The following is a 27,091-nucleotide window of genomic DNA, read 5'->3' as shown; positions in this document are numbered from 1 at the left end:
AACCTCTATATTTCCTCCCAAGACCTCCAAATCCATATGTTTTAGAAATCTGATGCACTAATCGCAGATTAAAGACTCAAAGAAATCTGATGCACTAATCGCAGATTAAAGACTCAATGCGATCAACAAGACATTTTTATCGGTAAAATTTTACACTCATTGATGAGTATAGAAGGACTACCCCGAGAACGGTAAAATCCCACAGTCACTGTGAGAGCATTGTGAGCTCGAAGGTCTCTGATATCCATGGAGAAGCGCCACTTGCTTTTCCTTCCTGTCCTGCTGCTCGGTTTGTTTATCATATACGTAACTTTAGATTCACCAGGATGGTTCAAATTTGCAGCTCCCAGTCTGAAACAAACAGAAATGATGGCCGCGGAGCAGCGATCCCTCGCATTACTTCAGCAACAGGCTGAAGGCTTGCTTCGTCTTTGGAACGCAACCTCCAATTCGAGCGAAGGAGAAGCCTTGAGGGGTGAGATCGTGTCCCAAATCAGATTGAATAAGGAGGTCCAACAAGTATTGCTATCACCGTTTCAGAACGTCAGCATTGGCTCGTGTGGAACACACACACCTAGCTGCCGTGCAGTTAACACCAAAAAGTACAAGCTGAAGGAGGGACTCGCGTGGAAGCCGAAATCCAACAGATATCTCCTTGCTGTATGCACATCTGGGCAGTTCTCAAATCACTTGCTTTGCATTGAGAAGCATATGTTTGTTGCTGCGCTACTTGGACGCACGCTCATTCTGCCCAGTCCGAAGGTAGATTACAGTTATGAGCGAGTGCTGAATATATCACACATTCAAAACTGTTTGGGTGGAAACCACACTCTGATCACATTTGACGACTTCAATGATCATCGCCACGGACATCTTCATGTTGATCGCTTCCTGTGTTACATGCACGGTTGCTACTTGGATGCAGAGCACGAGGAAAAGCTGAAAAAAGTGGGAATATCGTGGGGTAAAAAGGACGACGTGTGGCCAGGTGAAGCAGATATTCCCCTTCAGCCTCGAGCTGCAGCAGAAATTATAGAGAAATTTACTTGCGAAGATGAAGTGATTGGCATTGGAGATGTATTTTATGCAGACGTGGAAGCGGAATGGGTAAATCAAGTAGGTGGGCCTCTTGCTCACACATGCAAAACTATTCTCCAGCCGCATGATTACATCGTCGCCACAGCGGAGCGATTTATTCAGACGTATTTGGGCAGGAATTACTTGGCTTTGCATTTCAGAAGATATGGGTTTTTGACATTCTGGTAATTATAAACAGCAGTACGATTTGCAGTACAGTATCTTGATTGTTAATTGCACAATATCTTGATTGGTACATTGCACTAACGCGCGCAGAGAGAGAGAGAGAGAGAGAGAGAGAAAGAGAGAGAGAGAAAGAGAGAGATTTTTAAAATTGACCGAAGTCAATTTTAAATCTCTCTTTATTTCTTGGAGAAGCTACAGACTTGTGAAGACCATCTTAGTAACAAGCTTGTAAATGAGTAGCATAAGTGTAATGGGCCTCTAGTCAGCAAAAGATTCACACAAGTTCTTCTTAGGAAATAATTTGACCAACCCTTTTTTCCAGCTAGCTGGCATTTGCTGAGATTCCACCTATCCACTAACAGCCTGCATCGAGTGCAAAGCTTCTCCATTTTCGGATTCATCTAGATATATAGATGATGCAACGTTCTGTTGTTCACCAAGAGTAGGGAAGGAAGCTCCATTAAGTGGCCCACTAAGGTGCTTGGGAATGTGGCTGGTATCAATAGACTTTCTCCTTTCCTCTAGGAAAGCATAATTAATTATATGTAGCAATGTAGGTGAAAGGGCAGGAAAAACCCCATAGTGAGACTGTCCCAGCATGGAGACTTTCATTTGCCAAATTGCATCACTCAACTCTCTCTTTGCGAAAGGTGCTTCAATCTCCATGGCATATTCATGAGACATAATTAAAGACACATGTCAAAGAATCTCTTATCGTGCCGAAAGTACATCTTGTGATGGGCATAGTGGCTCACACAAGCTTGGCTAACTATGCCTATGAGGTGGTCAAGTTACCATTAGCATCTCGAAGCCGGCATAGGTTTCCACTTTGTCTTTTATGGTGCACACTTTCGAAAAAATCCTTAGACGAGCAGCCCTTATCTGAAAAAGCTCTTTGCGTAGCTTTGGATTCCCAATTCCTGCAATCACTACATTGTAAAAGATGCCTAGCTTGTCATAGATGAGCACCCTCCTAGGAGATAAGTCCCTCAAGTGACTTATTTGAGTCAAACCTGATAGATGCTTTTAGCCTTGGCAACATCCTCCCTAAGATGGCACATGTCGTTATTTCCATATTCACAAATTACGAATTGCATTCGAGTGATAAAATGTAGACCATGCATATTTAACATTTATTTGACTCTATGCACAAAGAGGTGCAATGGCATTGGAGATCATGTCCTTTTATGCCCCATGCTGCAAATAACTGTTAGAAGTCTTTGATTGGGTAGCCTATCATTTTGCATCTCATGAAAAGACAACTTTAACCAAAGCGGAGATTGATCGGAGTGCGCATATGCATAATCCCCCACAAAGGCACCATATTTGTGCACATTGAACATATACCAACGATCCAAGCAAGCCAGATAGGATGATTGTGCATTATGCTGAAATGTTTAACCAGGGATTAAAGCTTGTGTTTCTTTCCATAGAAACACAAGTCTCAGCTGAAGTACTAGCTGAGTCCAATGTTGACGCTAAGAAACTAGCATATGCGTATGGCCATAGGTATTATCCCCTTGCTGTGGAGCATATTAAAATCCCCACAAATATAAGCATAATGTCTCCAAGGATACTCTTTCATGGCTTGCCATATCGATGCTCTATGCTGCGAGGATTGCAGATACCGCGCTCCTGAACAAAACCAGTTTGTGTGTCATGGATGATATTAAGAAGGTAGGGCCTCAATCTCAGACTCAAGACCTTGGCTAAGATCTTGAAAGCGGTGTCTAGAAGGGTAATCGGCCTCCATCGGTGAATGTCCTACCTGCCCCCCCCTTTTGGGAGTAAGCAAATCCAACCTCATGGACTGCAGGAGAGAGCCTGTGTCAAAAATCTCCTGGTAAGTCCGCTGGTACGGGGTGCGGATATGCTCCCAGAAGAAACAAAAGAAAGTCGGAGTCAAACCATCCTTCCTAGGGCACTTTTGCGGGGGAAGGGCCTTGAGGGCTTCCAAAGCTTCTCCTCCGTAAAGGGGGCGTCTAGGCATCTGCTCAGGCTCGGGGGGACCACCACTGGAACCTGCTCCCACACTGCCTCTTTGGCCACAAGAGAAGCTGGGGTCTCCTCCTCTGTCTGAAACAACTTTCTGGAAGTCCGTGGTCATCTCTAAAATCTCATGAGGATCCGTATGTATCTGTCCCTGTGCATCACTTGGAGCGTATATTGAGGCAAACTAAAACATCTCCCTATGTACAAGACATTGCATGACAATCCATCTACCTTCTCGATTAGGCTGAAGCGTATGTGTTACAAGAACTATCACACCAGAGAAAGAGCGCTCTCTTGCATATAAAGTATAATATCCAACAAAGTGCCCCATCTGGCCTGTGTATTCATCCTGATTATGCTCTTGTGGAGCAACTCTATCGGGCTGGAATTGGATATTATAAGTCAAGCATTTTATTTGTTCAAGCATATTTAGATATGTACATATATTATCTTACAGTAAAGGCATTCAAGACCTCAGCATCGCAAGTATGATCCTGATGTGGTGCCACAACATGCTGATTGGGTAACAAAGAAGCAACGTCAGCTTCTGGTTTAGGTTTTAGGATCTAGGGTCTAGGGGATTTAAGATCAGATCTAGGGTTTGGGGTTTGGGATCTATAATTTAGGCTTCAAGATTTAGGATCTACGGTTTTGAGCCCAAGGTGTAGGGTTTAGAGTCCAAGGTCTATGGTTTAGGATCTAGGGTCTAAGATCTAGGGTTAGGGTCAAGAGTTTAGGATTCGGGATTGGGAATGTTTTTTTGCTTGATTTGATATAGGTAAAGATCCTAAGTTTTACCCTAAGAGTCCAAGGTCTAAGGTCTAGGATTTCTAGATTTTTATCTTAAGAGACCAGGGTCTAAGGTCTAGGATTTCTAGGGTTGAGATTAGTTTTTTGCCCCCAGTTGCTAATCTATTTTTCCTAAAATAGGTATGCACCCTAACACAGGGTTTAGATGTCATGTTATAGAGGAACAATGAAGTGGTAGCTTGTGGACAAATACTTAGCTTGATCCTATGAACCTGTGTCATTTAACATTGAGGTGAGAGAAGATGCGTAATGACAATCACCAATGTGATATTGAAACATTAGGTGATATGTTACAATGTGACATTTTGGATATGCAAGCACATAGAACTCTTTGGGATCGAGATGAAACCATTCCAAAGATATACTTTCACGATATTAAGAAAACTTATTTCGAGGGGAAACAAGATGAGATATTGTCTTGCTTTGAAGAAGTATTAGTAGTTGGCAAATTCAAGGGCTATGCTCAAATCTTCTTTACAAGGTAGTGCTAATTAAGTTGACATGTGAAGGCGTAGTTCAAAATGCAATGGATAGTACTGTTAGAATGTCACTGTCCCCACCTGTGAGCCCCCGATTTGAGGGGACAAGGGGGCAGAGGACAATAGGGGGATGGAGGCTGTAGTACCTGGCTGTTTGGAGACAAATCTATGCCAGATCTGAGGCAGCACTCTGCGTGGAAGATACACCAGCACCATGGGCCCATGCGGGGGCATATGCAGCAGCACTTGTACCAGCCAGCAGCAGCCCGAAGGCCCAGCATATGGGGCCTTATATAGGTCAGGAGGTTGGCCCAAAAACCGACCAGGGGGTCGGCCATTTTGGCCCCTTTAGGGGTCGGTGCAGCAGGCTGAAACCGACTGGCCAAGTCGGCCAGTCTGTGGACTTGCTGCCCACCTATATAAACTCCCCTTCCCCCACTTCATTCTCCATCGCCAGCACTGATTGATTGCCTTGCACCCGGCAAGCGTGCTAGGAAGAGAGGAGAGTGCTCAGCCATTTTGTAACAGCATCCCTTTGCTGGTTTCACTGCTCACCTTTGAGCTTTTGTCAGCCCACACATTGTGGAAGAATATATCTGAGTTTTGCTATCTATCTCTCTCTCTCTCTCTCTCTCTCTCTCTCTCTCTCGCTCTCTCTTTGAATGTTGTTTGAACTGCGATCGAGAGTGTGAGGAGTGAGTGATTCTGTCCTCTACTTTCCAACATGGTATCAGAGCGGGGTTTCCAGCTCTAGGACGGAGTTCCTCAGCAAAAAGGCGACTCCAATCAACACTCAGGTTTGCTGCGTAGTCAAGTTCTCTACTGCAAATTCATTTTTCAGTTTGCTGTTCGCTATTATAGCAAGGATGGAGGACAAGGAATCAACTGTTGCCTCTTCAGCCCCTTCTCTTCCTTCCTCCTCCCCCAGATTTCTCTCTTTCACCATACCGAAATTTGGAGAGTCGGGGAAACTAGATGGGTCAAACTACCCAATCTGGAAGGTGAAAATCTGGAGTCATTTAGTGGCTCGAAAGTTGTGGAAGTTGACAACAGGAGTGGAGGCAAAGCCCGAAGATCTGTTGGACAACAAGGGGAAGAGACTCATTCCAGTAGATGGAGAGGAGCTTGAAAGTTGGGAAGATAGAGATGCCCACTCCCTAGCATTAATCATAGGGACCATGGCGGACTCTGTTCTTCCGCACATCCAGATGGCTGAGACGTCGTAGAGGCGTGGGCTATTCTGAAGGATGTGTACGAAACAGACAACACATCTCATATCTTGCTTCTTTAACATCAACTATACAATCAGGATATGAATGAGGGGGACAATGTTCATGACCATCTGACAAAAGTCAAGGTGGTAAGGGACCAACTCGCAGCAGTTGGTCAGAAGGTAGAATCAAGTCATCTAGCGTTGCTGACGTTACACAAGCTACCTCGCAGTTTCAAGAGTTTCGTGACTACGGTCACTGTAGAACAGAGGGCCAAGCCTCTCACCTTTGAAGAGCTTGGCCCTTTACTATTGCAGGAAGAGGCTCGGAAAAAACTATTTACTCAATCAAAGGAGAAGGCTCTTGTGGCAAGGGACAAGCCCGGCAAGTGCAAGTTCAAAGACTCCAAGAACAACAACAAGACCGAGGATGCATAGAAAAAGAGGCAGATGAAATGCTTCTATTGTGAAAAGCTTGGTCATTCCACTAAGGAGTGCCGCAAGAGGAAGGCGGACCTTAAGCGAAAGAAGGAGTCCAAATCCAAGGAGGAGCCAAAGATCGAATCGGCAAACGTCACGACTGGTGCTCTCTTTATCATCACCGAGTACTGCTCCGCCTATGCAATCAGTGAAGGAAAGGAAGGCTAGTACGTGGTCAGTGGAGCTTCAAAACACATGTCCAACAAGGAGTGGCTCAAATCCATGGAAGTTATGCATCCCGATTCCAAGGTTAGTGTGGGGGATAACCGGACATGCCCTATGAAGGGTGTTGGTAGTATTCCATTCATCATGACTGCAGGAAACGAGGAGCTGATTTCCGGTGTACTGTATGTACCGGTTCTCGAATTTGTGCAATAACCTTTTGTATGTCATTCAGATGGACAAGCTCAACACATCGTCTTATTCGACAACAACAAAGTCACTGTCACATCCAAGGCAAATGGAAAGGTGGTGGCTTAGGGAGTCGAGGAGCATGGGTTATATCGGCTCAACGCTCTGTTGGTGCACGGGGACCATGGCAGATCCAAATTGTGGCATGATTGGTTTGGTCACGTCAATTTTGGCACTCTCGCCAAGATGCAAAAGCCAAAGATGGTGGATGGACTTCCACCGATTGCAGGTAGTGATCGTGTTTACAGGACTTGCTTCTCCAAGCAAGCCACACAGGGACAAGTTTCCACAAGAGGCCTCATCACGAGCCAAGAAGCTGCTCGAGTTGGTTCATTACGACATGTGCGGCCCAATGTCAACAAAATCATTCGCAGGTTCATGGCATTCTCTTTTATTTGTGGATGATTTCAGTCGCATGACATGGGTATTCTGCTTGGCCAAGAAGTCTCAGGCTTATGAAAAATTCAAAAACTGGAAGGCCCAGGTAGAGAAGGAGAAAGAAAGAAAGAAAGGAAGTTTATTAAAGTCTTTGGAAGACCGATGGGTTTGTGAAACCTGATACAATGAGCTGTGGTAGTGGAGCTACTAAACGAGCATCCACACCAATGCAGAATGCAAAAAAATGCAAAATGGTAGTACTAAATCCTAAGTACAACATAGTCATATCTCGACTATATATATCAATCTCAGCATCATCGTCGGCATCATCATAACCATCATCATCATCATCGTCAGCAGTAGGACATCAGGATGGATGAGGTTGTGGAAGTGGAGGCATGAGGTTAGCAATAGAACGTTGTCGCCCCCTCAAGGGTGCAGTCGTGGTACGTCTCCTGGTCGTAGCTCTGCGTCTAACCAAGGCCACTGTGACCCTCGTGGATTGGGCTCCGACCCTAAACAAGGAGGGGATGTCCCCAAGTGTGATTTGTGAATCAACCCTCTGTCTGAGCTGCCGGGTCACAGGCTCCCGGTCACGGTCATGTCGAGGTCTCGCCTTGTGGGGGTCTATGTGATCTGGTTGAAAGAACTCCGCGATAGAGCTTTGAGAGGTATCAGTCGAGGGAGAAGTCTACTCATGTCTCCGTGCTCGGAGTATCCTATCGCGGTGTCCGATCATCTCATGAATGAAACCAGCCAAGCATCGCTGGTCTGGGTAGGAGAGGACACGAGCCAACATCCCATAACTATCCCTGAAGGGGTAGTAGAAACGCCCTCGGATCTCATAGTAAACAGGACACCTGAAGATGAAATGCTCCTCTGTCTCAACCTCCTGCATGTCACATAGTGTGCATATGCGCCTCTCCTTGGGTAACCGCTCTGCTCGGCGAGAGACCCGGAACTGCCCAAGGGAGATCCTCAACGAGTGGGGTAGGTGAATCTGCGTGTATCCTAGTGGATCAATGAAACCCTCCACTGTGATATGTAGAAAGTGATCTCTGTACAAGCCCAGCTTCACTGGAAGATCACTCCGGCCCAACCAAGTCCGGAATGTGTGTAGTTGTAGTAGATCCTCACGGATAACCTGGTTGATCTCGTGTGATAGGAGGGGAGAGAAAGGAGCATCCATGCTGTACTGGAAAGGAGGTAGTCTGTCCATGTGGAGCCCTAGTCTTGCAAACCATCTCTCTATGCGTGCATACCAACACCTCTGATCTCTTCCTGCTGCAAGTGCCATAGAAGAGGAGAGTGCTAGCAATGGTATCCTGCTACGCCCGGATGTGTAATCCCCATACTCCTTGACTCGGTACAGATATGTAATGACTTGAAATGCAGCATCTAGCTGTAATGGGGGTGACCCAAACTCCGCCCGAATGATCTGGTGCAAATGGCTTACCACGGATCATCCGCGATAACATCAGAACCTGTAGCCGCTCCACCCTGGCCCACTTTGGCATGGGCTGCCATACATCTTTGCAGGGCGGACCAAGGAGTCGAAAAGCAACCCTTTGGTCCGTGGATCTTGAAAATGAGAGCGGAAGCACTGTCTCTCTAGTCTAGCCAATGAAGCATATCCTCTGCTCAGGCGTGCCTGCATCGCGGGTCTCATGGTGAAGGTGGGTCCGGAAAAGACGACCCCCAAATAAGTGTATGATGACACTACCTCAACAGGGGACCCATCAAATGTGAAATGCTCATCGCGCATGACGACTCGGGATGTATTGAAGATCATAACCTTGGTTTTACCCAAGTTGACCTTCAAATCATGAGACTCACAAAAGGACTGTAGTGCGTCAAGGTGTCTCTGGAGCCCCTCTGTTGAGGAAGACAAGAGAGCCACGTCATCCGCATAAAGTAATATCCGGATCAGCGGCTCGGAGAGAGCAGCCTACCCCACCCTTTGCCTGCATCATTGTCTCGAGCTCGTCGATGTAGAGGCCAAACAAGGTAGGTGATAATGGGCACCCTTGTTTGACCCCGATAGTGCTCATGATCTCGTCTGTCCATCCAGATCCTGTTCGGACTCTGCCTGAAACTTGCTCATAAAGTGCCATGACAGCCCAAATGATCCCCTGGTTGTAACCCAGTTCTTATAGGTGTTGTATGAGGCGGGCTCTCGGAACGGTGTTAAATGCCTTACGGAAGTCCACAAAGCAACAGTAAACCCTCTGCTTCTGTGCCCTCGCCTCCTTGATGATACATCTGAGCGCGAGAATGTGGTCCATGGTCCCATGATCCCGCCTGAAACCGGCCTATCCCGCTGCTTTGAGTCCTCTACACTCTGCAAATCTACTAACCTCAGAATCAAGTATTGATGCATAAATCTTGGACATGACATGTCCAATCATAATGGTCCTATAGTTCTCCAGGTTCATGGGATCCCCTGCCTTGTGGATGGTTGAGATAGTGTTGATGGTCCAGCTGCGTGGAAACCCCAAGCAAATGGCTTCATTAAGTAGCTTGGCTAAGATCGGGGCTAGGAGATTAATCCCATATGCAATGAACTCAGTGCATAGTCCCTCATGATCCTTCGCTCGGCCATTATGAAGTTTCATTACGGCATCCTTTACCCCCCCGCCTAGTGAAGAGGGTGCAGGATGTGGGGCGTGGCATATGTAATAGGCTAGGGACTGGCTGATTTGGGATATCATAGAGCATGCGTGCATAATCAGACCACACCTGCGTGTCAGTGAGTGGTGGGAGGGTCCATCCCTCTAGAAATCTTCGCCAGAAGTCCTTAGAGTTGTTACTGAACAGAATGTTCAGTAGCTCCTCCTCATTCCAACGCACGAAGTCAAGTTTCTTCGTGCGCACTAGACAGCGGTACTCGCATAGCATCTCTAGTTCGCTCGGAATGCTGTTTTTTGTTTCGAATCTAAGCTGACGGCGTAAAGCCTTACACTCATCATCGTACCAGCTATTACAGGGTAGGGTCCCAGGAGGTGGTGGGCGGGTGGTGTGGGGAAAGGCATGAAGAGCGGCCTCGTGTAGTGAGCGAGTGACTAGGGCAGCACGGTCTTCTAGTAAGGGTATAAAGTCAATGTATGCGAGAAGTATGTACAGACGGCCAGAGTAAGTAGGTGAGTGATTGCGATCAAAGCGTATATCATGGTAAGTGGAGTAAGAGCTCAATGGGGTAGAAAGTGCTGTGCGGCGAGGGGTAGAAATGCTAAAGAAAAGATATGTATGGTCAGCCCTTGGAGGGAGAGGTGCTACGGTGAAGTCAGTGATGCGAGATGTGAAGGCCCCAGGGGATCCCATGATGTAGTCCACAACACTGAAGCCTCCCCCATGTGGAAAGTAAGTGAAGCCACCTGATGCGGGCCATCTGTCAAGACCATTATAGATAATGAGATCATGCATTCTTCCGAGGTCTAATAGGGCCTGCCCATAGGATGTGACCGGTCCTTGTTTGTCAGCCGAAACTCGTAGCATACTTGCCTCCTCAAGGTCAATGTCTGGCAGTAGAGTGGAATCATCCCTGAAGTCGAGGAGTGGTGCCTGACGAGTGCATGTTCTCGCGTTGAAGTCCCCAACTAGGAGGACTTCTCCGCGGCTAGAGAAGTCAACGATGGACTGATAAAGAGCAGTAAATGGGGATGTCTCATCCTCCCCTCGAATATCTCTAGCAAAGCGGGAGGTCTTGGGGGGGAAGTAGCAAACTGCGATAAACAAATCTCGGCTATCCATGTGTCGGATCCAAATCCAGAGAAACCTAGAGTGTGGATCTCTCTGCTCCACTGAGATGGTTCCCAAAAGTGTGGATCTGTAAAGGACTGCGACTCCTCCTGATCCTCGAACCCCTCCTGTATCCCTCGTCTCATTTGTGTAGGCAGACTCCCATGTATACCCGCTGACTGCTGGTAGTGGGCTCTCTGGACTTTGATGTGTCTCTATATAAAAGACTATGTCGTGACCTATATAGGATTCTGAGAAGTTCCCTGGTTCTGACCATAAGGTACCATTACAGTTCCAGATGGTACAAGATAGGGTCTTGGATGTCTGGGTCTCATAGACCCCACCCCCTATGCAGGAGGAGAGGTGGATGCCCGACGGGGGCCTGTAAGGAGGAGTCCATCTCGTACTACTACCCACTTCCCCTCTTTGCGGGCTGATCCCGCTGTTGCAATAGGAAATGCCTCTCCTCAACCTGTAGTGAAGTGAGGTCCTCGTCCATGGAGATCAGTGGCGGGTCTCATAAGGCTGACCTACGATGTAAAGCCGAAAGTCGTGCCTAGGCACGGGTAAGCCTCAGTGCGGGGAATCCCATGTACTTTGATGTTGAGAGCCTTGCTGCCTCTCTGCTGCTGCTCCAGGAGGGTAGCCGAAACGGTTACCCTTGTAGGTTCCCGTTTGGCTACGTCGACCCATTTGGATGTCTCCTCGATGGCGGATTGCATGCTTGCAATCTATGCCTCCACAACTGGGGTGCTCCCTAGGATGGTACGTATAGTAGTGACCTCCTGTCGGAGTTGTGAGATCTCCTGTCTGAGCCCTTGAATAAGATCAGCCTGGGCTCAGATAGCCTGAGACTGCTCCTGTATGAGTCGTGCCTACTCCTGGGTGAAACGTGTCTGCTCCTGTGCACAGACAAGGGGGGAGGTAATCAAAGCCTTCCGCATAGACAAGGGGGGAGTTCACTTCTACTGAGTTCAATGGATTTTGCAAGAAGCACGGGATCAAGAGACATCTCGCACATCTCAGCAGGATGGAGTTGCTGAGAGGAAGCACAGGACTGTCACAGAGACAAGTTTTGTCATGACAAGAGAAATTTAGTTAATTAATAGTCATTAGAACCTTATTATTGTTAGGCGCCAATTTGATGGTGCGGTTATATGTTTGTATTTATAATCGATCAAGCGGTGTAAATAGTACCGCCAAACTATGTAACATTGGCAAATGATTAGTAATAAAGATGTGCACACACATGTCTAGGTCCTAGGGGCAATAGGAAAGGGAAGGGTGCATTAGAGTGCATTGAATGGTAGGTGCATGGGTCATAGGATAAGGGTAGCTGTAAATGGGACGATGGAACTTGAGTGATCTCAAGGGACATTAATGAAAGGGTATTCACCTTCATTGTGAATCTCACGTAGCATTCTCTCTACCACATTGCATTCATCTGCCTTCTCTCTCCCACCGTGCATGTGGGTCAAAATACAAACATCATTGGAGAGCCAGTTGGCATTCAAATTCTGCATGCATTGCACACATTTGCATTCTCGAAATTTGGTATCAGAGCGGTGACAGTCCACGACGGGGACGGGAAGAGAGCGAGGGAGCAGCGCAGGGGCGGGCAGAGGTCGCTGCGAATCGGGGAGAAGCGAGCAGCAGCACGCGAAATTGCGGCAGACGTGACGGTGGTAGCACTTGTGCACGGCGGAAAGAACGCACGAAGTGACGGGCCTGCGCACCAAGCCAAACGGCAGACGACGCGCGAGAGCAAGAAGCAACAATCTGGGAATGCGAAACAGCAAAAGCGAGCGGCGGAACGGACAATGGGTTGAGGTACGGCTGACGGGTTGGCGATGGACTGAGTACGAAGTTTGAACGGATGGAGAGGCTTACTGGCTGTATGGACGGAGAGGCCAATAGTAGGGGAGAGAGTGAAAAAGAGAGATGAGAATAAAGGGGGAGAGAGAGAGAGAGAGAGAGAGAGAGAGAGAGAGAGAGAGAGAAACACTCTGTTTGTGCTCGCTTGTACAGCAATGAGAACAGCAAGAAGGGCCACAATTGTTTCTTCTACCCAATTCCTCAGGCAGCTCAGTGCATATTACGAAATGTCCATTCATCAGTAGTTCCTGTGATTTACCTGTCAACAGATGCCAAAGAGAGTGAAACAAGCTTGCTGCAGAGTCTACTCATCCAAAATAATGTAAGGATCCCTTTGGTTCAAAGGCCTGACCATGATAGGGGAGAAAAGTGGGACTCTCCGCTTCAGAGACATGAGCTGCTCAGTGACAAAGAGGTAGAATCACTACCTTAAATAGTGCAGGTTTGCATTCTTGCTGTTGAATTTGAAATTTTTAATGATGATGACTGCCATGCTTTGGGTACACCTTTAATGTGGAAGGGTAATTTTCTGTCTTCTTCATGTCTTTGTGTGCATAATCAAGTAAACAATTTTTCGTACTTCCTTTTATTAAAAGAACAATGCCATGTACTTCATCCATCGTTGGAGCACTCTATGGACATGCTACGGTCTTTTTTGTGTGCGATCCAATGTGCACACCCGTATCACACCTTCGTGCCCTTGTACACTTATGTGCACACACTTGATACATTGTATTTATCTGCGCTGTCACACAGAAAAGACCTCGAAAGGGTACATTGTTGTAAGGGATATTTTGAGCTGTGCATGGTGAATGTCATGGTTTCACAATCTATGAATGGATGCATTCGACTGTGTAATTGATGTGTAATTGGTGCGGCGAGTCATATGATGATGTCATGGAGGTATGGCTTTTAGGTTTGAGATGTGATAAATATGTAGAGCTCATGTTCCTTCACCATATGGTTACGGATAGTGATACAGATGACCAAGGGTTTGGACATGCCACATGGCTTCCCAAGTTCGATGGTTAGACTTCTAGACCTTAGGCTAATGTTGGAAATACAACTGAAGAACTATGGATTAACTTCATTGGTTTACATTTGGGATAGCTAGGTGGTTAGGATTATCAAAAGCTACCAAGACTGGTAGTTAAACCTTAGGGCCTTGGGAGGTACACGACTTTCTATCATTGGGCTAGCTATGTTTATTTGACCACATGATGTGGTATGTACCCTCATACATCCCTCATGGATGGAAGGAATTAGATGCCACATGGCACATGGACCTACCACTCGTTACACTCTAGGTGTCACGAAATAGATGAGACCTCTCACCCATGCATATGATTTGATGTGTTTTGAGTGGGTACATTGTGTCAGTGCCACATAGGAGTTCTTTGTTAGGCCTTAGGTGGATTCTGCCTCCCACTTTTTCACCTGCTCATGTTAGGGTCTAGCTTGTATGGCTCATTGTTTATGCTAAGCCTTCAATCGCTGTGCAGAAAAGAGGAATGGGGCAGACTGTAGAAAAGGGGGATTGAATAGAGAGAGAGAGAGAGAGAGAGAGAGAGAGAGAGATGAGGTTGAAGGAGAGAAATTGAAGTAGGGGGTGGATGGAGGTGGAGGAGGTAGGAGGAAGCTTGTAGATTAGGTGCCCACACAAGGGTAAAGAGGACTTATTGGAATGGTCACCTCCCCATCTGTAAGCCCCCATATGAGGAGAGCATTGGGGGGGTGAACCTAGGCAGAAAAGATAAGGGAGGGGGCTGCCACATTGGCAGCACCTCACAGGGAAAGGACAGCACATCAGCCTGTCAAAGGCGGCTCAAGGTGAATTAAAAACACCCTTCATTGGAATGCACATGGTAACTTACTTATATTTTAGGTGAGGCCTCAAAGCATATATTTCAGTGACCCAACAAGGAGTAGTGACTAAAATTGTACATGCTATAGCCGTCTCACATTTTCCCTTGGAGCTTTATGACACGGATTTACAGATGGGAGGTGACTTCTCCAACATGAGGAGTGCAAAAAGCAACTCAAGTTATTTAGAGTACCTACATTACAGTTTGAAAATACATACATAATCAGCCATACATCAGTTTGAGACTGAGAGTCTTCTGATTTGGATTTAAACTCCTTGATAAGTGCTACGCGCTTACGGTATACTGCCCATTTTCGATCCTTCCTAGCAGCCTTGACCTTGGCTAATGCCATTGCCTTATTTTTCAATTGAGCTTGTATGAGTTCTTCAGTTACCATAACTTGGTCCCTTTCAACTTGCAAGATTGTTGGAGAAGCTTAGTTTGTAAATGTCATGAGTTAAGTGTGATGGTAGCATGTCCTCTAGAATGCAGAATACTAGTTGCTTTGACATCTTCATCGTTGTCAACCATCCATTCAATGCCAGGCCTGGCTGCTTTGACATGTGGTAAAGTCTCATTGAAAGAGTTCTCCTCTTTAAACCACCCTTCAAGGAGCCCCTCTATTCTAATCTTCATGTTCTTTCGTCTTTTCTTGAATATAGGTTTACTTGCCTTTGTGTCAACCTCCCAATGACTTCTTCTTAATTGTTTGTACTCCAGTGTGAACAAGATCTTTATCTGTAGAGATTAGTTGAGGGGTAGGAGAGAAGCCTTGCAAGTCTTCATTACCTCATCTATTATTGCCTGCTTGCCAGGTCCTTCGAGAACCTTGAAGTCCAGGTGTTAGAACTGCCAACTGCAACTTTAACTCATGCAGCTCCCGCTGTAAATAGAAGTTCTTTTCTTGAAGTCCAACGACGTGTCGATTAAGCCCCCTCGTTGATATGTCTTTGCATATGGAGAAGGTGTCAGATCTGCAACTGTAGAATATAGAACTTTGCGAGTTGGTAAGGTTGAGGAGGGGGATTTCAAAGAGGAACCAGGCTGTTCCATATTGGCCATATCTGAGATAACCCCCAAACTGAAACTAACCCCCAGGATGGGCTAGGGGCTCAGCCCAGCTCGGGGTTAGGGTAAAAAGAAGCTACAACTACTGTTGTTGCCATGACCTGTTGACCCTTGGAGCTGCTGCTGTGACTTGGAGAACTGAGGGACTGTGTGCTGCTACAACCTGGCGAATTGGCAAATTGTGTGTGACCTGCTGGTCTGCTGCTGCTGCCCACGGTGACCTGCTGAAACTGTCTACAGCCGGTTTAAGATTGTGACATGACCTGTTGTACGACCTGCCTAGAGCTGCGCGGGAGAGATAGGTTGAGGCGGGAGGAGTAGCTAAGCTGAGGCAGAGAGAGAGAGAGAGTATCCTGGGCAATGTAATGTTGGAAGGAATCTATCCTGAGCGCGCGTGCTAGCCAAGGAAACTCCAAAGGTAATATCGGAAGGACTCTATCCTAAGCACGCCTGCTGCCACGGAAAGTAGAACTGGATGGTAGAGAGAAAGGATGGCTTGTGTTGTCTTTGCTGCTGTCTGCCATACTCTCCTTGTTGTTGATTTTTGTTTGTAAGTCGTGTATGAGTCAACTGCGTGGGTGTTGTTTATTGGTTTTATTGTTGTTGTAGTTGTCCTGCGTGGCTATAGCCAAGTCGCTGAACGTGTGTTAAGGCTGCTGAAAGGACCGTCAATTTTTTTATCAATCTTTTTTGTGGCTTTGTTGCATGAGCTCATATTGGGTTCTCATCTGGCATTGCTTGAGTCCCATAAGTTTATCTATGTATTTTTCATCTCTCTCTTCTACTAAGGTTGCAATTCCTTCATTCTGAGTTTTACTGCATAATCATTTGGTTCGACTACTGCATGCAAATCGTGAGTTGACATAGAAGCTCTACAATCTATCAGTGGTATCAGAGCAGAGAAAGGGTCTTGGGAAGCCTTGTACATGTCAAGATACTCGAGCCTGAAGGTACTCATTGCTCCGAAAAAAGTGAGGAAGCCAAGGTCGAGAAGAATCCCGAAGGAGAAGTAGTCACTTGATATATTGGCAGAGGTGTGCTTTCGAGCTCGATCGAATCCTCAAGCAGTCGAGGTTCCGAGGTCGGGGTCCACTTACCTACCACCATCCAAACAAACTAGGTGTTGGAACATCATAGTTACATTTGGGTAGACAGATAATGCCTCTTTTCCCCAGTTTGTTATCGCTTTACCTAAGAATATAGAGAACCATAAAGATTCTTAGATTATCTATTTATTTATTTTGAAAAAAAAAAAAGTCACAAGTGGAGTAAAGAGCGAATGAGTGCATGGGTTGAGAAGGGATTACAGCATGTATGGGAGAATTAGTGGGCTTGGTGTGTGGGATGGTTAAAAATAGAGTGTAAATTTCACTGGAGATACATGAATCTGTCTTGTGCTAGCCATCTTTACTTTCTAGAAAAACCCTCAGTAAAGTCAAAATGCGGGTTAGGACTTAAAGCAATAAAGTATGTCTTTTCTAAAGGTGTACATTTAGTACTTCAAGCAAAGTAACTTGTACATGCACCACACATGTGCTCATGCATACTTCAAGAAAGGTGTTACATGAACTGAAAAGTCACATGCATGGCTTTCTAGCCCATGTATGAGCATGCAGGCACCAGAACCTGTGCATGTTCAGCTTTGCGAGTGTATATGACCCAAAAGCACTGATTTATGTACCCCACATGCCACGTTTCAACTGCACCCCACATGCCACATTTCACTGCAAATGCATACAACCCAAAAGCACTAATTTACGCTTCTTCCCTCAAACAGGGTATACACACATTCCAAGGCTGGATCAACAGCATAACTGTTGCTTCATCATCAAAATAATCTTACCGGCCTTACGCCGTGTCACTCGGCGTGAGACCTGGTGTGCCTCTAGTGGAGTCAAATGTCCGAGTGCTATCTCACGTGTAAGGTGGGCTCTCATCTCTCTGCACTGACATCAAACCATGGATTTTGGGGCATCTTCCCATTTGGAACACTTGTAGATCGTGTCGTGGAAAAGGATCCGGCGGCAACATCCTGTATCACCGATATAAGAGTGTCTGATGCATGTGTGAGGTCCATCCCATCACCAAGTAGTACTGGAAGCTTAGAAGCCAGGTGGCTCACATACACCGGGTCAAGAGCATGGTCAAAATGGATCTGAACACGAGTGGGTGGTGGGGGGCCCTTCTCATGGTTGGCGTGGCAACCGATATACAAAAAGTGAGATATGAGGGGTCGGCTCCAAGTGGGGGGGGGCAACACAATAAAGTCATGTATCTGTGGGGCCAATGCCATGGATTGAGCAGGTAGTCTACCGTACTACTCTCCTCTCCATGTGGAAAACAGGTGAGTCCGTCAGATGATGGCCATCTTCGGAGACTGCTATATATGATCAAGTCATGTATAGTCCCCAGCTCGAGTAACTGTCTCCCATATGCTGTCACTAGTGCATCTACATCTGTCGACTGTCTCTCGATTCCTAACTCTACTGCATCCATCTCCGGTACTATGAGGAAATCCTCATCGAAATCTAAGAGGCCCACCTGTCTGTTCCTAGTACGTGCATTGAAGTCACCAATGAGGAGAGTGTCCCCGTGTCTGGAGAACTCCGTGATATCATAATGAATAGTCTCATGTGGGCTGTGTCCGTCAATGGGGACTTCTCGTGCATAGGATGATGTGTCGGGGGGAAAGTAACATACTGCAATGAAAGTCGGCTGTGTGTCTGGTAACTAGATCCGAATCCACGTGTCGTGCATGCTCCTCCTTTCGTATCACAATAAGGAGTGGCCTTAGATGTGATCTGAAAAGAACAGCCACACCTCTGGATCCTCGTATCCCACTATCCCTCCTCAATTCCTTCCTGTGGGTAGACTCCCACGTGTATCGTGTCACTGTGGGTAGCCCTCTCTCTGGGCTCTCATGTGTCTCGGTGTAGAAGATCACATCTTTGTTATGGTATGTCTCCAAGAACCCCCCTGGGTCGGACCATAGGGTGCCATTACAATTCCACACTGCCATCCTCAATTTGTTTTGCATACTCGCCCCGTCATTTAGACACCGTCATGTGCTGTCCCCTTCTCCTGTGCATCTCGTATTTCTTTTTCTACGTTCTCTCGAATGATCACCCTACCATCTCTGTAAACTGCCCATTTTCCCTCTTGTCTTGGAGCCATCACCCGCACCATTCCCTCCCTTCTGTGTTCTTGCTGTAGGAGTGTGAGATCTTCATCTAGAAAGATCTTGGCCCCCTTCAATGCTGCCCATGTACTCATAAGGGTGGATCTATTTGTGGCTGTTCGCAGCTTTACAACCAAAGGTCTCGTTGGTGCATCTGTTTCACCCACTCTCCAGGCTGATTCACAAGTGAGATTTACTCCCATCTTGTCAAAGAGGGTTTTGGCATCTGACATGGGGCTATCCCCTTTTCTTTGGTGTTGTGTCTTTCTTGATTACATTGTTGTGTGAACTCGGAGTGTTTCCCATGTACCGTTGTTTGCAAAGCTGCCATTTCCTTTTTGAGTTGTTCATTCTTTGATTTCAGCGTATCAATGATCTTGTACCCTTCCTCTGACCTCCCCTTCGCATTCTTGAGCTGCTGCATTTGCTCTTTAATGGTGTTCAGCTCCGCAGTAAAAGGTGGCTGAAGCTCCCCTGTCTCAATTTTTGAGGTCAAATTGCTGTTTTTTTCAACCAAAGCATGAGTAATGTCCTGCATCATTTTACCTTTCTCACATATCCATTTGTCCATTTCTTCATTTCATCTTGCATTTGGGCTTGAAGGTTGAGAGCTCTTCTTCTCTAGTCTCTATCAGTTTCTTGCGTAGGCCTTCAATTTCTGTGTCTTGCATTTTTCATATCTCCTTGAGTGTTGATATGCAAGCCTTTACGTTCGGGTCTTCTATTTTCTCCGCCTTCTTCCAGATGAGGCTATACTTCCGGTCCTTGTCACCCCTTGTTTTCTGGTCGGGTGAGCTCTCCTTTGTACCCATAATGTCCCCACTTCTTGGTCTGATGTCTTCAGGTAGGTTGCTTGATGAGATTATGAGGGCTGAGGGAGGGAGGGGCGGGAGCGGCTGGCTACCAAGCTAAGCTAACCTTGGTGTTTTGCAGCCCAAGGTTGCTTTGCAAGCAACAATGCAGCAATGGCGGGCAGTGGCGCAGCAAAGGCGCAGCAGCAGCAATGGCGAAGTGGGGCAGGAGTGCAGCAATGGCGCAATCAAGGGGGAGCGGGGAGGGGAGCAGCGCGACAGCAAGCGGGGGGTGTGCAAGCAGCAGCGCGGGCAGCAGCAGAGGAGCATATGGGGGGGGTGCACTAACGGGTAGGCTGCCTGGGCAAGCAGCATGGCGGGGAGCTGGAGCTGGAGCTGGAGCGTGGTGCGGCGGGACAGCAGGGTGTGGCGCAGCGTGGAGAGGAGAAGCAGCAGGGCGGGGAGCAGCTCCAAGGCGGGCAGGGAGGTTGCAGCATGGCGGAGAGCTAGGCGGGCATGGTGAGAGAGAGAGAGAGAGAGAGAGAGAGGTGTATTTACGTCTGCAGGAAGTAACTCATACAAGCCACTAAGGGCTGAAGCAAAGGGCTCACTAAGGCCCTTGCTGAAAGCTAAAGAGCTAAGCTGGTGAACAAATAGTAGAGTAGCAAAAATATCAGAGAGAGAGAGAGAGAGAGAGCGCCAAACAGCTCCAAGTCAACTTGTTTACGCTGATGAGTCAGCCTCAAACTGGCTCGTACAACCTGTCCAAGCTGACGAATCAGCCCAGACAACCTTTCAGTGCAATCGATGGCCTCCTCTGACTAGTGAATGAGCCCAATGCAACCACGCTGCACATGGACTGACAAAAGCCTGTTTCTCTTGCACATGGTTGTCCACAGACAGCCAGATCATGGTGAACTTATTCATGGTTTGCTTCGCAAATAGGCTCCCTTCGAGAAGCCAACAGAATTCTCTATTAGAGGCAAGTCAAGTCCACGAGTTCTGCTTAAAGGGAAGATTTCCATATCCATGCACCAATCCACATCCTCTACAAATGCCTCAACATTTTATGCTGCACTATCAGTCCGACTGCAGGGTAACCTGTGATTGTTATTTTCCCCTTTAGTACATCAGGTAACTAGGCCTCTTTCTCCCCTTTATTATGCTGCACTATCAGTCCGACATCAGGGTAACCTGTAGCCAGTGATTGTTATTTTCGTACTGCATTAACTCATTTGTGTGCATTTCTGATTGTACCTGTGCATGTGTGTAAGGCCGGTTTCACTAGGCCCCCTCCTCGATTTCGTTGACACTAGCTATAAAACCAGTGATGGGCGTTGGGACGTGCTACATGGGGAACACTCACAGCGTCTGCATGGTCATGAAAGTCACAAAGTAGCCTAAAATTCATTGTGGGCTTTGCAACGTCTCATGGACACCTCATTGGCTGTGTGCCACATGATGGTTGATGGGTCCATGTTGGTACTCTGCACTTCTAGGGTGCCTTTCTTGAAAAAAGCATGTTAGTACAGACCATCCATCAGATAACCTATAGCTGCATGGTGTGTTTGTGCAGAGTTTGTACACAAAAGTGTACTTTATTTACAGGGAAGCTGACAGTTATACGAGCTCATTGTCAAAGGAAATGCAGGATTGCTAAATGTCTCTTTTCTTTTTTAAAGCGGATATACTGTGTCCTACCCTATAAGCATTTGGTTTCTCTGTTTTTCTGATTAAATGATGTCAATGGAATGGGGATGGTCTGTCTGCATATTGGTGACAGCAGTCTGCACGTATTTGCCAGTTCTTGAGGTATAATCCCCTGCTAATTGCCTCTCTATGTGCCTGTTTTTGCCCAGATAATTATGTGAGCTGTAGTCTCTTCTGCAAAGAGATGGTCCTTTGAAGAGGACCATATGCATACTCCTTTTTCCATTCACCCATTGTATGCATTTTTTTGGTGTTAAACAGCAGGGAGACACACTTAAAGTAGGACTACTAATACATGTTACAGGTGACTGCAATGCTGGATAAGACAATTTGTGCAATGTCGAGCACATTTATTGGTAGCCCTGGCTCCACGTTCTCAATGGACATCGTGAGAATGCGCAATGAATGGGGAACATCTAGCACATGCGATGAATACTTGTGTCAAGGGGAAAAACCGAACTTTGTAGCAAGCCTGCACTGATCTTCTCAGTTATGACATAGGGTTTCTGACAGCATTTGCTAGCAACAAACAGTCAACAACAAGGTATGCAACTTCGGTGTGGACGATTGACTCTCCAAGGTAAAGTTCCTGGAGGTTATCAGAATCCGTGAATCGTTAGTAGGTTTGAATGTATCACAGTACAGTACATTATTTGTACACTTCAATCATTTTCAAACTGTGACCTTTGTGATTGCTGTTCATCTTCGACTGTTTCTTTTTGGTTTGAATTGACATAATACATGTAATATCTTGAGTCTACTGAAGCATCAATAGAATGGGGTGTTCCAAATGAGTTTGCCTGAATTTCAAGCTCTATTATAATGCCTATTGTAGTTCTCACTTGCTTTTCTTAATGTGTCTTTAGTCTGGCTGGCTAGAGGCTCTTCTCAAATGATGAATGTCCTTGGAAGTGTAACGCCATCTTTTGAGGGCCACAATCACGCTTTCAAGGGATAATCATCTTTTGTGATCCTACTTTGGGTTTGCAGATATGGGCCTTTTGATTGATTGCTGATTCGGGTTCTAAATGAATGCAAAAAGAGGTGTCCTCAAGGGTCCAATAGAGGAATTTCCTCATAAATGTGTGCTCTCTTGATGAGCCTGCAACATTCTTTTGTGGATCAATCAAATTTTCTTCCCCACCAGTCTCTGAATTAGACCTCAGCTTGCATTATATGTACCATTTTACCTTCCCTCAGCATTCTCTGAAATTCAATCATCTCCCTTTGTGCTGTAGCTGATCCTTCATTTGCTTTTGACTCAAATTTTGAGATCCGTTTTTCTACATCTGTATTTTTATGCATGGCCTGGGCATCTTTCCTTCTGACCTCTTTCAAGAAAATCCGACTCTTCTCTTGGTCGACTCCCATTTTTGAAATTGAAGCCTTCATTTCCTATGGTCCTTTTCCAAATGACCTGAACTCTACTTCTCACACTCTTAAAATGAAAGAAATAGGTGTTCGTCTTTAACCAAGAGTCCTATGCTCTCTTGCCCAAACCAAAGCTCGAGATCTGAGACCAAGCATGAACTATATTCCGAGCTCGACTATTAAAAAGTGGGTCGGAGAGATGCCCTCTGTCCAACTTAGCCTCTCTATAATTATCACCAACCTGTGACCAACCTGTGGATTGGACCAAGTAAACCCAGAATCTTGCCTACTATCTGCTAATTCATTGAAGTCCTTTATAGAATCACAGAGGGAATATGCAGCTCCTTGAATAACAGTACCAAGCTGTATCCACCTACCATTCTGCTCTCTACCATATTGAAAACCCCCATCAAGAAAATTGTTGGCTGTCCAGGGTCCTCTACCTGTGACATGGTCAGTAAAGAATCAAAACCTTTTGTTATCCAGACTGCCAAGCTGGTTCTGAAGATCTTGAATTATTGTTTAAACTTCTTGAATACCAATGAGGAGAGGGAAGAGCTGCATTGTGTGAATCCATATCCCCAACATTACAGCTTTGCCCTCCTCCGTGAGGCCTCCATTACTGCTAACACTGATATATACTTCCTTGATCCAAGAATCGCAAAACCAACTTTTAATGAATGTTGCAGGATGGAGAGGGCTAGTGCTGTGCAGAAGTCGACAACAACATTTGATTCAAGCTAGGGAACAGACTCACATAGTTCATCATGGACAGAAGCCAGAGACTTAATTGCATAGCTTCAGCACCATGTTGATGAACAGAAGCCAACAGACTTACATACATTGCATAGCTTCAGGTTATGTGCATTGTTGCCCAGTACTAGTGTCACCACATGCTTGTGCTGTCCAAACACTTGAGGCAGAGCTGACGCTTTACCTACTCATTTATTGTCTGCTGCTGGAGGCGTCCACCTTCTAGTTTAGATCTGGCATGTGTTGATGGCTTGAGCCCTCCCTCACTGGGTATTTTGTCATCATTATTCTCCTATGTGCATGGAGCTGATGGGGGGAGGCAAAAAATACGAACATAGCTCTTCTGACCTGAGTTCTTGGGAGGTCATCTGGGCAGTCCTGAGAGGAATTCGTAGTAGATAAGTCTGACAGCACAGTAATAAATCCTTGAGGAGTTGGAACATTTCTCTTAATTATTTTTCTAAGCTCAAGACATGCAACAAACTTTGGTTTTAAAAATAACACCCCTATTTCATTTTCCAGTGCCTTAAATAGGCACCCCAATTGAGAAGAATTCACAATTGGATAATCAGGTTTTCCACAGAAGACAAAGTTATTAGCAGGAATTTTTGTTTGGGTTGGACGATCTCCAAATTATCCACCACAATGGCATAAATCGTTGAAATCTGAAGGGAGTGCCTCATTGAATTCTAAGCGATGTGCGTAGAGCTTTGGAGAACGTTTTCAGCTGTGGCGAGCTCAATTGCACTCAAACTAAAATCAGGTTCAAAGCCAGTTGCAGGTTAGCAAATGTTTGAAATTTGAGCTCTTCTATAGGCTTCAAATATAAATGAGGAGAGGGGAGAGCGGCATTGTGTGAGTTTTGAGAACTCCATTGTCAGTAAAACACTTCTCGATGTTCAAATTTGAGCGCTACTATATGCTTGAATTAGCGACTAGTGCAACTTCCAATCGTCTGTAAATACCACAATGTTGGTGTTTGCATGCGTCTTCTTCTTTCTTGTTGCTAACATATGCTAACTTTTGGATTCAAGTCTAGACAAATTTATCTTCTATTGCATCAATGTGGTCCCATAGGCCTCTACCTATTGTGATCCTAAACACCATAGTTCTCAATATTAGTGCTTTGTTCTTCATCCTTAGTCTTTGGTCATTTCTTCGACTTTTGGAGTGCATCCTTCTTCAGTCTCTCAGCTACTTCGATTCTAATACTTTCGAACTACTCATGGTTTTTTTATTTATTCGGTCTTCGATTGGATTCTTCTTTGTTCCTAGAATGGCTTCCTTGCTTTTTACTTTCTTCATTGATACCTTGCTCTATCGACACACAATTAATTGTGGATTGAAATACCTTGATTTTCATACCATTGAATGGATTAGGCAATTCGTTCCCATTCAGGTCCTCTTGAGACAATGTGCCATTGTCATGGCAATGCTTGATTTTGTAAGGGCTTGTTCAGTGTTGGATTGGAATTCTTTTGTCATATTCTCCATAATCGAATTAATGAAGTGTATCCCTTTATTAAACACTCTAGATTTTGTATAGAAATTTGACTATGCTTTTTGTTGTACTCTCTGGGCTCTTTTGCTTGGGGCCATTTTGTATAACATTTTGTTATGTAACATGTGGCGACCATGATATATCTTAGGGGTGTGGTCACTTTGAAGGGACCTAAAAAAATTTAATAATTGGTTCCCATGGTGGATTTAATAGCCTTTGATCTTGGAATTTCAATTTACCAACTCTTTGGCAGATGTTGCACCTCTTGCAATGTTTGTAAGACAAGTCTCCTTTATTCATTCATAGCAAGCTGGTTGTTAATAAGTATTGCACTATCTCTTTGTATTTATCTTCTTATAAATCCACATCAAATAAGTTGCATCGGGTATTTCATTATTTACACCATCCTTTGGTTGATCACCTTTTATTTTTGACAGACAACTTGCGTTGTAGTGAGATGAGCCTAGTTTATGAATTATCTTGAATATATATATTTTTATTTATTTATTTTTCCAGAGAAAAGAACTTCTATTGATGCTTGTAAATAACAATCATAAAAGTTGGCAAATACCATAAAGGTACCAACCATGAAAATTAATGAAAAATTAAATGTTGGCTATCAAAAAAGCACTCTTGCTGCCAGAGATTCCAGCTGATTGCCTATCACTGCCTAGGGATTCTCTGTAATAGGGGATAACAACCAAGGTGGCGGACTATACAACCGTCTGATCCCTCTCGGGGTGATGTTGTAGAAAACACCCGTGGGCCAAGCCTTGCAAAAACGTTCTCGTCGTGGAACGGTGGCTCAAGAACCTGGAGAGCCTTGCTTCCAAATGATGCGAAGCGTGAAGATGATGTCTTGCCAGATGGCTACCAAGGTGGTTGACGGTGAAACATGGTGTTGGCCCATAACCCAGCTGCAGCGAGCAACCCAGATGTTCCATGCCATAATGTTGGATACTGTCTCCCACACGTTGTCCTCCGACGAAGGAAGAGGTCGATGACTAGTGGGAGGGGTCACCTCCTGAAACTCAATGCTGTGAATGTACAAGCCTTGTATCTTGTATGCTGGAGAGACCACGTCAATGGAAAAGGCATGGTCACCCTCTCACAACCAAGCAACCATGCCTGTCCCATGTGAAGTCCCTTTGTGTGCCTTGAAGCCTCGCCACGATCCGAAGCGCTCCTTGCCATATCCTCTGTGCTGTTGGGCAGCTTCAAAGGCAGTGGGGGATCGTCTCCAAAGTCCCAATCGTGCATCTATGGCAGTTGCCATTCACCCGCATCTGCTCCAACTAAGGGCTAACAGGAAGACCTCCATGCGCTATCATCCAAAAAAAGTAGGATATCTTTCGCGGTCGGAGACTGGACCAGAGGCGTGTCGAGAACCTGGATCTCACCTCTCGAGGTACCTGTTACGCTGTCCAATGCCTCTCTCTCAACGGAGTCCAGGCTACGGCTTCCAACTGCAAGCGGTGTCCTATGCATGTAGTATAATAGAAGAAGGGCACCTCCACCACTCTCTCTGAGTGGCCTACTCTGGACGGCCAGAATCACTCGCTTGAGTCCCACTGTACCTCACTGAGGGGACGACCCTCCCATAACCATAAGTGTCAGCGAGTTGCATCCAAATCTGAGATGCGAGAGGGGTCGATCGACCACTCCTTGCCTAGACGGCCAACTACTCTGACCCTTTGTCGTCCTAACTGATCCAAGGCTCCATCCATCTCCGGATCTCCATCTGTTAGAGATTGCAAGAGTCCACCTGGACCCACACTGTAGAATCGGGCTCCGCTGAGAATGGGAAGGAGGGGGCATAGCTGGATCTCCATCTATCAGAGATTGCAAGAGTCCACCTGGACCCACACTGTAGAATTGGGCTCGATTGAGAATGAGGGAGGGGGCATAGCTGAATCCGAAGAGGTGCCCCTATCCCTGAGAACTGGCCCAACCATTGTGCTGGTGTGAAACTTTGAAGGCTTGCCCACCAAGACTCAAGGATAGTTGCCTCGATCTCTGCCATCCTCAGGCCCGCGCCCTGAAGATGTGAGAGGGTCTCTAATCGTACCTTTGTGTCAACCAGGAGTCTCGCCCACGTCCTTAAAGGTCAAGCTGGGCCGCTGTCCCACTGTGCCCAACCAATGTGTAACCTCTGTCCAAGTGCGACCATCCTGATCCCAGACCTCCGGGTGTGAGATCAGATGTTGTGCAAACTCCT

At 46.0% G+C, this 27,091-nt stretch overlaps 1 protein-coding gene across 2 annotated transcripts; it reads left to right on the top strand.

Annotated features, from left to right (window-relative positions):
- Window positions 1–173: 173 nt before the first annotated feature.
- Window positions 174–23,466, top strand: LOC147905169 (O-fucosyltransferase 36-like). Of its 2 annotated transcripts, XR_015542758.1 has the most exons (4): window positions 174–1,262; window positions 12,790–13,051; window positions 21,553–21,792; window positions 23,309–23,466. XR_015542758.1 is itself a non-coding variant. In XM_087390772.1 (3 exons), the coding sequence occupies exons 1-3, from the start codon at window positions 247–249 to the stop codon at window positions 21,727–21,729; spliced, it is 1,455 nt and encodes a 484-aa protein (XP_087246898.1). In that variant the 5' UTR covers window positions 174–246; the 3' UTR covers window positions 21,730–21,904. The 2 variants fall into 2 exon arrangements, 1 of the variants encoding a protein (XP_087246898.1); XM_087390772.1 differs by lacking the exon at window positions 23,309–23,466 and having other exon boundaries at window positions 21,553–21,904.
- The last annotated feature ends 3,625 nt before the right edge of the window (window positions 23,467–27,091 follow it).

The sequence above is a fragment of the Dipteris shenzhenensis genome, chromosome 2, assembly GCF_047967505.1.
Source record: "Dipteris shenzhenensis isolate YYH24624 ecotype China chromosome 2, Dip_SZ_1.0, whole genome shotgun sequence".
In the NCBI taxonomy this organism is placed as follows: Eukaryota; Viridiplantae; Streptophyta; class Polypodiopsida; order Gleicheniales; family Dipteridaceae; genus Dipteris; species Dipteris shenzhenensis.
Note: the sequence above shows the minus strand (reverse complement) of the source record. Positions and strands in the feature narration are given on the sequence as shown.

Coding starts and splice junctions, on each gene's coding strand:
- LOC147905169 (XM_087390772.1), top strand. CDS start 247: ATGGAGAAGCGCCACTTGCTTTTCCTTCCTGTCCTGCTGCTCGGTTTG. Junction 1,263..12,789: donor TATGGGTTTTTGACATTCTG/GTAATTATAAAC, acceptor TCGCTTGTACAG/CAATGAGAACAGCAAGAAGG. Junction 13,052..21,552: donor AGCTGCTCAGTGACAAAGAG/GTAGAATCACTA, acceptor TACATGTTACAG/GTGACTGCAATGCTGGATAA.